This window comes from Oncorhynchus clarkii, chromosome 28 (assembly GCF_045791955.1).
Source record: "Oncorhynchus clarkii lewisi isolate Uvic-CL-2024 chromosome 28, UVic_Ocla_1.0, whole genome shotgun sequence".
In the NCBI taxonomy this organism is placed as follows: Eukaryota; Metazoa; Chordata; class Actinopteri; order Salmoniformes; family Salmonidae; genus Oncorhynchus; species Oncorhynchus clarkii.
In genome coordinates this window covers 11863174-11876427 of record NC_092174.1, presented here as the reverse complement: position 1 = coordinate 11876427, position 13254 = coordinate 11863174, and the positions used below count along the sequence as shown (strand labels likewise).

Sequence of the window (13254 nt, the reverse complement as noted above, 5' to 3'; positions counted from 1 at the left end):
AACCTAAAGGAACCAGGCTATGTGGGGTGGCCAGTCCTCTTCTGGCTGTGCCGGGTGGAGATTATAACAGAACAAGGCCAAGATGTTCAAATGTTCAGAAATGACCAGCATGGTCCAATAATAATAATAATAATCACAATAGTTGTCGAGGGTGCAGCAAGTCAGCACCTCAGGAGTAAGTAACACATTTGCCCGCAAGAAATGTGTTCAACATCCACCTGCTCCCTGCTGTTTCATAGAGCGGGTAGTGAAGGAAAACCCAGGGTCGTTACAGTATAATAGGGATAATCAACCCGGGGATCTAACGTTATGCGTTCTCTGGAAAATAATGCAATTCCGCTGAACGTGTCGTGGAACACACCTTCCACGTCGTTCACCATTTTCCATAGAAAGCATAGCCCCTCGTTGATTGTCCCTTACATAATGCACACTCTAGAATGCCCTTCAAGCCAATCAGAAACGAGTATTCAACAATGTCATGGTATAATTAAGCAATAAGGTACGAGGGGCTGTGGCCAATATACCACTGCTAAGGGCTGTTCTTGTACGACACGATACGGAGCTATTGCTATTATAAATTGGTTACCAACATAATTAGAACAGTGAAAATAAATGTTTTGTCATACCTGTGTTATACAAAACATGCAGCCAATCAGTATTCAGGGCTCGAACTACCCAGTTCATAATATAATTATACGATTGTATAACATTGAGGACCTTGACAATTACATTTAAGTGCTTGGGAAAAGTCCCTGAATTTGACTTGCCAATGTTTGTATGAACTCTGCTTAAATTATGTATAGTCCTAGGCCTGTTATATAGGTGGAGTAATGGATTAATTATTCCTCGAAGTATGTGGAACTGCATGAAAATCAGTTTTATTTTTGTTTCAATCTAGTGGCGAAAGAAACGCACACCTGTTTAGGTGAGGTGCTGGCTAGCGGGGTAGAACACTTGGAAAAGAAAAGGAGAGCCGCACACTCTAGGAGCTCAGATGCAATCATTTAATCACCAACGTTTCGACAGACAAGCTGTCTTCATCAGGGTATAATGACAAACACTGCGGGTCACTAGTTCATAACGTGTCAAAGAACACACAGGTGTCTGTAACCATGGCCGGGTGGGGCCTGATATCATTGGTTAATTCTCAGATATAAGAAAATACAAAAACATGAATGGATAGCATATTTTTGTTTCAAACCATTTTAAATTGTTTATCCCAATGTCACACATTGGCCCCATTTATTTATAGAAAGACCCACATACTGTATACCTCAGTAGTGAACTCAGAGATAAAATATGAGTGTCTGTCAATACTGACGTGATTCATCACCTCACATTGGGTGATCATGTGTCAACTCAGCTTTTGTTTGAGTAAACATATACAGTCAACTAACCTTCTATTGCGTGAACATGGAATTTGACCATTGTACTGGTGATGTGCTGGATCCTGTGGAAGTGGATTGCAGTAGACCACTGTCTTGAGCAGAAGACAAACCGAGAGGAGAGAGCTACTACTGTAAATGTCAGTTGATTACTCGGTTATCTTGTTGAAGAATGACCCCAAATGGCTAGCTAGTGAGTCAGCTATTTGCACAGTACACACCCTAAAGGAGGAACAAACCCTTACATAACATTATTTTTGATCATTGAAGCCACAGAGTCTGAGGGATTCCATTAAAACGTTTGATTGTTAGCCTAATTCTGGTCTCTTTATACAGTTAGGTTAAATCAAGGCCATGATGATGGTACAAGTCAACTAATAACTAATACAGGGCATCTTTAGCAAAATTGTAGGAAAGACATGAGCCCCATCCTCTGTGTGTATGTGTCCTCATAGGCAGGCTGGGACACACACATCATACCTTCTCAGAAGGGACAGTCAGTCAGTCAGTCTAACTAAAATGTCCTGTATTAGGGCTCTTTCCCCCAACAGTACCGCAGTAGGGCTGGGTCTTCAGCCAATCAGTCTCCAACCTCTCCAGTCTCCAATCAAGGCTTCTCACCTGGAGGCTCGCCTCAAGTAAGGGCGTGTGACCAAAACCTGCTGACTGTATACACTGTTCCTCCATCGTAGTTCTGTTTTCGTCGTCAGCTGGGCCTCTTGGCTGCCCCTACTGGCTGCTCTTGTGTCTTCAACCCCCTGCCACCCCCATCGTGGTGTCTCGCAATGTCACTGACCCCGTCCCCTTTGCTGCTTCTCTGTGTCTGCATCCTAAGTGGCCTCATAGCATAGTCACTAAATTGATACACTTTAGTTAGGTGAGTAAGGAAAATGTACTTAGTAGTTAACACTTAGCCACCTGAGCCACCTTTTATCCTTGCTAGAGTTGAATCACTTGTTTATTGTGAAAAATCAAGAAGGAGCAGTGTCCCTCTATGAGGGCCTGTAGGCTAGATGTACATTGTATTATATAGGCCTAAACTTACAGCATTGAACAACTAAGTCATCTCTTGTTAGGGGAAATCTTTCATTGAGTAGCTACATTTGTTGTATTTGTTCGTTCGTTTGTGCTTCTGTTGGCTTTGCCCATCGATTCTTTCTCTCATCTAGATGGCTAACCTGCAGTGTAGCTGACAGTCCATGTGCTATTACCATGTTCTTCCCCGCTGTTCTTTTGGCAGGGCACAGATGTGGTTCTGAACTTAAAGGGGCATGGCGAAGTCTGCCTTCCTGAGTCTGCCTGTGAAAATGCTCCTATTATTTATACATTAAGGCGGACGATGAAAGAGGATCCTCTTTTCGGGTTTAATAAGGATATGCAATTAAAACTTGAAGAGCATTACTGGACGATTTTAATGTTTTATAAATTCTAGCTTTACTCAGAAAAGGGATTTCCATATGATTTCATATCGTTGTGTTTATTTATTTAAAGTTCATCAGAATTCTCAGTACAAAGCTTACATGGTAACCGCAACCCTTTTGAAAGACTCCCTACAACATTACTGGTTGTGGGTTGATAACATTTATTAAGTGCTTTCAAGTAGGTCCTAGTATTCAGTGCATGTTGACATATTGGCTGGTTGGGGCACTTACATGAACATCAGAAAAACAACAGGTAAATGCAATTGATCTGTAGAGTCATCTTGAAAGATGAGATGGGCATAGATGTGAAGCGGTTACTATGATGACTTAATCAACTAATGGAGGAGATTGAGGTTGAATGCACAGTGAATTAATTGATGGGCTTGTGAAACATGAATCCTGCTGTGCTTGTACTGTATCATGCTTAATCTAGACCGGGCTACAGTATGTTATGGTTTGTTTGCAGGATTGCAGATGTGTGCAGTGTTTTCTGTGTTGCCTGGAGCTCAATGGAAAGCAAAACCCAATCGTTTGATATGAATGTCTTATGAATTGTGAAATGATTAATTTACAGAGTTGTGGTGTGATTCAAATGCTCTCTGTGTCTGCTCTTCTCCCGTATTTTTTACTTGTGAATTAATATCCTGGTGTTGTTTTTAACAAAAAGAGGGGATATACTTGTGTTCTAGCACAACTCCATATTGGGCAGTGTATTTGCAGACTTCTATGACCAGCAACTCACATCCAGACAGACCAGTGCTCTATCCCAACAGGTAAGTTAAGTTTTAACAGTCTGCCTCAGGACTAATTATGCAAGTTAATATTAGATACTTGTTTATATGGCAATAGTTTCCAATATGTTTGCCTCGCAGCACAACAGGTCTCCAGTTTTTTCTTTGAACTGGATCTTTATATTGGATAAGACACTTTTGATGTGATGGGCTATCTATTGATCCATTCTGACAATATTGGGAAACAAAGCGCAATAGAATAATATGCCTCCAGTTTTTTCCCCATTGTACTATATCTTTATATTGACCATTTGTGTACAGAAATGAACCCTTGTTGTTGAGTGTTGGCTAACCTCCTGGTATGTTGATTTGCTGTTTTCTCTGTTCCTCAAACAGCTGGAGCAGTTCAACATGATTGACAGCAGTCGTCTGTACGGCCAGGGCTCAACCCTCAGCTACTCCCAAGCAGCGATGATGGGTTTGACGGGAAGCCACGGCAACCTGCAAGACTCCCAGCAGCTGGGCTACAGTAGCCATGGCAACATCCCCAACATCATTCTCACAGGTACTATTCTGACTCACCGGGTGGCTCACTCAAGCCTCAGTAGTGGAATAGAGTTCAGTCAATGTAAACAATATCTCCATACAAGGCTCTAACTCTTATGTCTACAGGTCCAAGGCATGCCTAACTGTTCCATAGCCTGTCTGAATGTTTAAGCGGACTGATGTTGTCAGTGTATCTACCTAGGAAGAAAAAGTACTTACCAGGGCGAGCTCTGTTTAAGTCGGCCAGCCCAACCCATTTGTTCTTGTGGGGACAAATATAAAAAGGCACGCCTAAACAAAAAATCATCAAACAAATGACCTCGCCAGGCTACTCAATCCATGGCAACTCTCTTCTCACTGATCACCTGCCGATCACTTGCACTCTTTGTGTGCCAAAGAGCTGTACTTTCAGGTCATTTGTTGGATTTTTTTCTGGGGCAAATAAGGTGGTGGGTTGAGTATGGGGCATGTCAGGGGGCTGAATAAAAAAAATAATAATAATTCAGACCCCCATCTTTGTGTGGTAGAGAAATTTTTGCATTTTTAAGCAAATTTCCTGTAATTCAAAAAATTCTGAGACACATTTGTGCAGTTCTAAAGCTAATCTCCTGCGCTTCTACGCATTTTGCCATGGCTAATGCTGTGTTATTTTGCTCAAACATAATAACAAAATCTAGACTGCTAAATTCATTGTTTTTGGAATTTTAAATTCTACATTTCCGTCTAGCTTTTATTTTGGTGATTGTTAGTTCTCAAAGATTGTAATTTAAAATAAATATATTGTTTCATTATCTTTTCTTCATACTTTATACGGTGCCTCCGGAAAGTATTCAGACCCCTTGACATTTTCCACATTTTGTTACGTTACACCCTTATTCTAAAATTGATTAAATTGTTTTTTCCCCCCTCAATCTACACACAATATCCCATTAAAAATCATATTTTACACAAGTTTTCAGACCCTTTACTCAGTACTTTGTTGATGCACCTTTGGCCGCAATTACAGCATCGAGTCTTCTTGGTTATTACTCTACAAGCTTGGCACACCTGTATTTGGGGAGTTTCTCCCATTCTTCTCTGCAGATCCTCTCAAGCTCTGTCAGGTTGGATGGGGAGCGTTGCTTCACAGCTATTTTTAGGTCTCTCCAGAGATGTTCGATCGGGTTCAAGTCGGGCTCTGGCTGGGCCACTCGGAGGGCTTGTCCCGAAGCCACTCCGGCGTTATCTTGGCTGTGCGCTTAGGGTCGTTGTCCTGTTGGAAGGGGAACATTCGCCCCAGTCTGAGGTCCTGAATGCTCTGGAGCAAGTATTCAACAAGGATTTCTCTGTACTTTGCTCCGTTCATCTTTCCCTCGATCCTGACTACTCTCCCAGTCCCTGCCGCTGAAAAACATCCCCACAGCATGATGCTGCCACCACCATGTTTCACCATAGGGATGGTGCCAGGCTTCCTCCAGACGTGACGCTTGGCATTCAGACCAAAGAGTTCAATCGTGGTTTCCGCAGACCAGAGAATCTTGTTTCTCATGGTCTGAGCGCCTTTAGGTGCCTTTTGGCAAACTCCAAACTCAATGTCATGTGCCTTCTACTGAGGAGTGGCTTCCGTCTGGCCACTCTACCATAAAGGCCTGATTGGTGGAGTGCTGCAGAGATGGTTGTCCGTCTAGAAGGTTCTCCCATCTCCACAGAGGAACTCTAGAGCTCTGTCAGAGTGGTCATCGGGTTCTGTCGTTCTGCCCCTGAACAGGCAGTTAATCCACTGTTCCCAGGCCGTCATTGAAAATAAGAATTTGTTCTTAACTGACTTGCCTGGTTAAATAAAGGTTAAAAAAAATAAAAATAAATAAATAAAAATAAAATAAAAAAATAAATAAAAAAATCAACAAAGAAATGGTTAATTGACCACAAAATCAACATCTCTCTCTGGACTTTAACCACATTGAAAACCTGTGGTTTGAATTGAAGCACAGAAAAAGAATATCAAGAATCTTCTAGAAAGATTCTGTTTGAAGGAATGGTCTAAGATCCCACCCAATGTGTTCTCCAATCTCACAAAACATTTTCGAAAAAGGCTCTTGAGGTGGAGGCTGCCGGAGTATTGAATATCTTTTTGAGAAAAATGTTATTTTTAAACAAAATATTTTTTCCGGAGCATAGAATATAGCTCAGTATTTGTATAATTTTTTTGCTCATCTTTATCAAGGGTGCAAATAATTGCAGTCATGACTGTACCTTCATTCCTAACTTTAGCTAAGGTCATTAAAAGTAGAGGTTTTCTGCATTTATTTGGATTTGATTTTGCTTGGCACTCACCTGTTGTTATTGGCTATTCCTTGAAATATTTAATGAGATCATGTTCTTTATGTGGAGTAAATGCAACTGGAAGACTCTGACCTCTCCTCATCTCTCTACCCATGTCTGTTTTAGCCACAGGAGAGTCTCCACCCAGATTGTCCAAGGGGTTGTCTTCTAGCTCTCTGTCAGCTGACATCAGCTTCGATGCGGACTCTCAGTTTCCCCTAGACGAGCTGAAGATCGACCCGCTGACCCTGGACGGGCTGCACATGCTCAATGACCCTGACATGGTCCTCACTGACCCTGCCACTGAAGACGCCTTTCGGATTGACCGGCTGTAGAGCTACTGCCAAAGTCACCGACTATGTCGGTGAAACCCGGCCTGAGGTGTTGAGGGCTTGTGTCTAAGGGGAGAGGGCTACTTTTGGGGTGTGGGAGCCCAAGACGAGGCCCCAGCTGTGAAGTGTGTTCATCCCACCTCCCTTCACCAGCAACCCCTTTCTAAGAGCTATGGGATAGTGAGGTAGTAGGGAAATTAGTTTGTCAAGAAATGGTCGACACAGTTTGCTTTCTCTCTTCAGAATGGGAAAGATCGATGGCAACATTGTCATGTCTGGTGGATATTGAGCTTATGGTCCTGCTGTGACTAGTTTGTGCTTACCATTCTTCATCCCTTAACTTTTTTACATTTATTTTTTACACATGCATCCTGCTGGCCTTTCTGTTGGATGCTTTGGTTTTTGTAAAGAAGGAAAACAGTAGGGGCTACAACACTACATTGGTCTCGCCTCCCATTTGAAGACATTAACTGATTCAAATCATGTCTGCAGGGGAAACGGTTTATCTTTCTCTCACCTGCCATACTAGATTAGCATGTCTTAGCTCATATAATCACTCATCTGCTTTTCAGAACCGCCCTCTCATGGTAAATCTTGCCCGTCACATTTCCGTCAATGCCCTTAACCTCGCTGTCTAACTCACACTAGTTGTATTTATTGGTGCTCTGATTTTTGCCCCGAAGTTGACCAGTATTTTACTTTAGGTTCCCTTCCGAACTTGTCATTTCAATCCATCAATTTTGTACAACATGTTTTAGTGCTGGTCAACATCTAAGTGGTTTACTTAGTTGAACAACTAGGAGTTATAACCCTCCCCTTTAGCTTATGATTTTCCAGGGCAGCTGAAGTAAAACCTAAATTCAAGTTTAACAAACCTTGAAAAATCGCTCAGAATCCTGTTTGTAGATATTTTAAAAAAAAAGGGATGTCAGCCTAGCGTCACTTTGGCAACTTATCCATGAAATTACATTTCAGCTGTAATATGCCACCAATGGTAGCTGGTTTTCAGATGCAAACAAGATAAAAAATGATATCTGAACGAATCACTGTGAGTGATAAGATTCTGCCTTATAAGAGTACATGATATGGAAGACTATCATCTCAACTCTCCTTTTAAAAAATGCAGGTTGTTGTGCAACTTGTTTAGACTCTTAAATAGTGAAGTGTAAACTTTTATCAAGCATCACCGTTTCTTTTCCGATGGCCTGAATCAAATTGGCACTAGTGTGAGAAGAGGACCAAGTTGAGCACAACTAGGGGAGGTTTATCACAACTTACGTTGTTATCCACTGCTTTTCACTTGTTACCATTTTGCTTTTCATATTTGAGGTGGTACTGTATTTCACTTGTCAGCCAAATAGAAATGGACAGAAAGAGCCAAGGTATCACGGCTGCGTCACGGGCATGGTTTAAGAAGGTATCTCTGGGATATTAGTCCTCCATGAATTTTACCGATCTCACCGGCACGTGTGCTTCGAGTCAGCACATCTGAGAGTTGATTCTGTCTAGATTACCTGGAGAGTGTACGAGCCCTACAGGAGTTGGCTAAATCCCATACTGAGTGATCGAACGATTATTTGAAATAGAATGTGACGTTACTTAACCCTGGTTTTATGATAATGACTGAGGTCACTTAGCTCGTTGCCATTCACACAATCTGTGTATGGAAGAACGTATACTTGTACAAGTAACGCAGGAGGGGGCGTCAGCGCCTTATAAAGGAGTGGAGTCTATTGGCTGTCGCCCCTGTCTGTCTACGTCAGATGTTGTGTGATAGGAGTTCCTTATTGACTACGACCAATGGAGACATACCCATACATATGGAGTGACCTCACTCATCTTATCCTAGAACCGTGATTATGCTAAGTAACCTTACATTTCGCTCCCTGGTAATTGATGTTTTGTTTAAATTAGTTGTCTTTTTAAAAAATGGATTTTGCTTATGGTATCTATGCAGAACAAATTAATTGATTGAAGACAGAGTTATTAGCAATCTAATAGGCATAAGCAAGTACCTAAACTAAGTACCTACCATGCTGAATTGTACGGTACCATTTTGATAGCTTTTTCAGCAAAGAAAATAAGCATTTTGACATGTTTCATTCGCTACTTTTTGTTGAACATTTTAGTTTGGGTCTTCCACTTCACAGATGAGAATACAAATTATATATTCTGCACGTTGGCTTTGGCAGAAACGGTAAAAAAGCATGACAAAAGAGAAACTTGAGGATTACGCTGCATATCTAAGAACATTAACCCCTATATGTGACTCCCATGGATGTGTCTGAGGTTGATTATTTTTACTGCTGAAAGTTGATGATTTCATGATTCAACTGCCTCTATTAGAACAGCATTTCTGCCACCAGAATGTATTTCATCACATCGCCATAGAGTACTATCATAATCTCAACATCTTCATATGAACCTCAGCATCGACCACATTGTTTTTGATGACACCCTTACATCATACTCTAGGTGTTTCACTTCAAAATCCAAGGGACGTGGTATGCGATTTGGAGTTTGGTTCAGTACTGTTAATGTCTCTCTCATATTTCATATTTGTGTGTGTGTACTTGTCAATCGTTTCCCACTCATTGTCATTGGAAAAGTCCATCAGTTTTCTCACCAGCTTTTCTGGATGTATAGTGTCAGAATTTCAGTGATGTTGTAGATGTCGGCTATACAGTTTACCTGTTAGTAGTCAATGTCAAGTGAGCTTTTCTTGTGAGTAATTCCCTTGGATGTAGCCATGACATTATCCAGAATTGTTTTTTTTTGCACTTTACTTACAACTTTAGAACATTGAACCCTGGTATTTGTTTCACCCCCCTCTGAGCGACTGTTATGTGCACTGGACTTGTTTTCCCCTGTATTCGGTCAAACTTGCCTTCTTGTTAAAAAAAAAAAAAAAGTATTTTTGAAAAGCATATGTGTATTGTCTATATAAAAGAGGTGATTTTTATAAACTTTGTATTTTTGGATAGAAATTAGATTTCTCACTGCACAACAGATACAGCTGGACATGTTTTCAAGCTACATAGCTTTGAGTATAATTCATGCAGGGAGAAGTAAGCATGAAATAAGGAAGCCATTGGATGTACCACCATTGATGCATCAAGGGGTGCTGTGGTAAATTACACTTTAATATTACAATTTGTCATGGACAGGAGTAAGAACAGTCATCTTGTTCTGCAAAGAGTATACAAACAACCCCCATTATTATCATAGAATATACACTATTTAACTGTGTAATTTGCTAGCCACAGAACCAGGTGTGTAAATTCACCTGAAAGAAATACCACTAGTGGTGCGATTGTCAAAATGGGGTCACCTGTGGAGAAATGAGGGAATCCTTTCAAAGCCTGGTTTTGGTTCTTTTCTTTTTGCAGGACGTAACATATCATTGTGCACAATTTTCAGTGACCCGTTTTGGCTTGTGAGCACTACTTTCTAAACTACTGGCTGAAATTATACTAAACTTTTATAACGCATCTTTAATGTGCAGCTCATACAGTAGCAGAAAGCATAATGCATTGTGAGTGCACACAAATGATGGTGGCTTTGTGCTATGTTGGAGTTTGTTATTTGAAAGTTAACTAAATGCTTGTCTCATATGTTAGTGAATCCTCTTGTTCCATCATATTTCACTATGTTTACAGTTAATACATGCAGCATCACCATTTACCATAGATATATACAAGGGAGTTCCTTAAATGATCTGTTGGTTCAGTGTCAGGTGGTCAAGCATGCAAACCATTATCGGTTATAGATCTGAAAATGAGAACTGTTTTGAATTCAATGTCGTCTTCTGATGTTTAGCACTTGGTTTTTACTTTTGTTTTGTTCCATTTTGTGACACTTTACTTTTACATACTCATCATTATTTGATTTCTTCCGCTCGCTCTAGTACTTAAACAACTTAAGCTATTAAGACGAAACCAATTTCCAAATGTGAAGACTGCCCCAACTTATATTGCTTTTGAAAATATTTGTGATATTATTTATACCTGAATGAAATACATTTGCACACATTTGCATAAAATAAATTGCCAACAGTAACTCTTAAACCATTAAAGCTAGAGGTACTAAATGAACTTTCACATGTTCACGTGATTTATGGTTTAAGAGTTAATGTTGGTGATTTATTTTATGCAAATGTGTATAAATTCCAATTCTTTAGAACTTAGTTCAACTATAACTATATAGAATTGCATCAAATAAAATAGCATGCACACCACATTTTCTTCAGGAAATGTACTTTTCTAGTTTAGCTTGGTTTTATTTTTTGTTTTTTTTAATGCAAAAATATTAATTGTAGACTAAGGAAGAAAAGTGGAATAGACCTTTGTTTAAATGTGGTTTAATGTTATGTTTTCCTTGTTTGGTAAATTGTCTTTGTTTTTGATTCGAACAGTGGCAAGGCCTCACACACAAACTGGATTGTCAATCCAAAAGCAACAGATTTTTGTTATCAGCCTTTTATGCACATGTAGATGCAATTTGTTGGTACGTGCTTATACATTTGATCTTATATGTGCTTATGAGCTAGAGATGGTGCCCACTGAAGTGTATTATTTTTGTCGAGTGCGTAGACTGGCTGTTTATATTGCTTTTCGGTATAAATGTTTTTGTGATATGTCAAAAGTGAAAATTGTTGTTATATGCACTGAGAGTCATGTGCTGCACTATGTCATTGTGGCTCTGTTCTGTCTTTCTGACTTAGAAGTATCGGTTAATCTAAAGTTTTTCAGACTGATCCAAACTCCAAATTGCTCCCTGTGTTTTTACAATCAGTTGTTGTCTTTTCTTTAAAACAATGTTTTCTGTGTTTGTGGTAAATCTGACTGATTTGATACGTGTATTATTACTGCCACCATTTTTGCACTAATATTCAGCTATTCTAATGGTTTACACTCAAACGTTTACAGAAGCAACCGTTTACAAAGAATGGAGCAAGTTTTGATGTTTTTTGTGTGTGTAGGTTCATGTAATTGATATAAATAAGGAGGAATTTGGGGAATATAAACTGGACCCTTGCCACCCACACAAGATACTGTAAACCCATTAGCTTCCCTTTTGACACCAGACAGGTATTACATAGCCATCTCAAAGTTAACTGCCCGGCAATTGACAGCTTCCCTTAAGTCATGGCTGTGACAATGGAGCTGTCCAATTCTGAAACTGACAGAGATCCAGGCTAAATAGTTGCAAAGGATAGGGAAAATAACTGTATTTACCAGATATAGGTTTTTACAAGATATATATATAAAGTTGTATATACTTCCAATAATATAAATATTTAGAAATGTGATTTGTATGTTCCCTTTTACAGAGAGTGAGTGTGTAAGTGATGGCTATGTGCTAAGTTGTTTTGAGTGAATGGAAAAGTCAGCCGTTGCTTTCTCTCACAGGCTATGAACCAGCGTTTCCCAAACTCCGTCCCCGACACCCCAAAGGGAGCACGTTTGTTTTTGTTTTTTTGCCCTAGCACTACACAGCTGATTTAAAATCAACTAATCATCCAGCTTTAATTATTTGAATCAGCTGTGTAGTGCTACGGCAAAAAAAAAAAACGAAACGCTGCTGTAAGCCGTTAAATGTGCGAGTTGCTATTTTACCTTCATTCCCTTGTTGTCAGATGAGTTATCATACTATTGTTGTTTTTTTTACATGCAACGGGTGAACCATTAAGGAAACCGAAGTTCATAAATCATCCCTTTAACTCTTGTTTAATGTTCAAGTAATGCACTTGTTTAGAGCACTTTGTTTATCTGTCATTTACTAAAATGTGTTTCTGTCAAAGGTTTAGAGTTAAATACTCCACTTTTCCACTGTATCTCCAAGTTTTAGTTTTGTTAGATTTGAGAATTACATCCATTTATAACAGGGCACTTGTCTATGAATTGTTTACATTTAGAAAAGGAGAATATTTATGAGGAAACCACAATCTGCTTTATCTTAACAGTTTGTTTCTTGCTGCATAACCTACCGCATAAAGATTGACATGTGACTGACTTTTCCTGCTTTATACCTTGAGGTAACTCTGTGTTTATCCTACATTACGGTGGCGGGCCGCTGCTGCTAAATCGTTGACGCCAAGGCAACATTTTTTGCTTTTCGGGATGGTAATGTTTTCAGTGTAAACTTAAATGACCAAAACCAGATATAAAGTATATAGAAAAGGTCATGAGGCTATATATTTTTAAATGTGATCATCTTTGAAAACTAACACCAAAATAAAAACTAGATAGTCAGGGATAATCTAAAATTCCAAAAATGTCGTGGCATGGGGCCCCCATTCATTTTGTTATACTATCTGAGTGACTCAAACATTATAAGAACATGGCATAAGTCATGGTAAAATGTGTAGAATTGCAGTAAATTAGCTTTAAAACTGCATTTTTCTTCTCACGGCACCATGACAAAATGTGTAGAATTGCAGGAAATTAGCTTTAAAGCGGCCATTTTATCTCTGCGGCCAAGTAGAGGGCTTAAGAAAACATACCCACCCACCTCCCCCGATAATGTTGCCACCGCT

General features: G+C 39.7%; 1 protein-coding gene across 4 annotated transcripts in view; it reads left to right on the top strand.

Moving 5' to 3' along the window:
• Positions 1-9682, top strand: part of LOC139386634 (CREB regulated transcription coactivator 1a) — a 39617-nt gene extending 29935 nt beyond the window's left edge. The window contains exons 11-14 of one of the 4 annotated variants that reach the window (XM_071132376.1): positions 1919-2023; positions 3496-3579; positions 3934-4102; positions 6511-9682. In XM_071132376.1, the coding sequence (XP_070988477.1) occupies positions 1919-2023; positions 3496-3579; positions 3934-4102; positions 6511-6719 (567 nt within the window). In that variant the 3' untranslated portion in view covers positions 6720-9682. The remainder of the gene's footprint in view (positions 1-1918; positions 2024-3495; positions 3580-3933; positions 4103-6510) is intronic. The other 3 variants (XM_071132377.1, XM_071132379.1, XM_071132378.1) reach the window with 3 other exon arrangements.
• The last annotated feature ends 3572 nt before the right edge of the window (positions 9683-13254 follow it).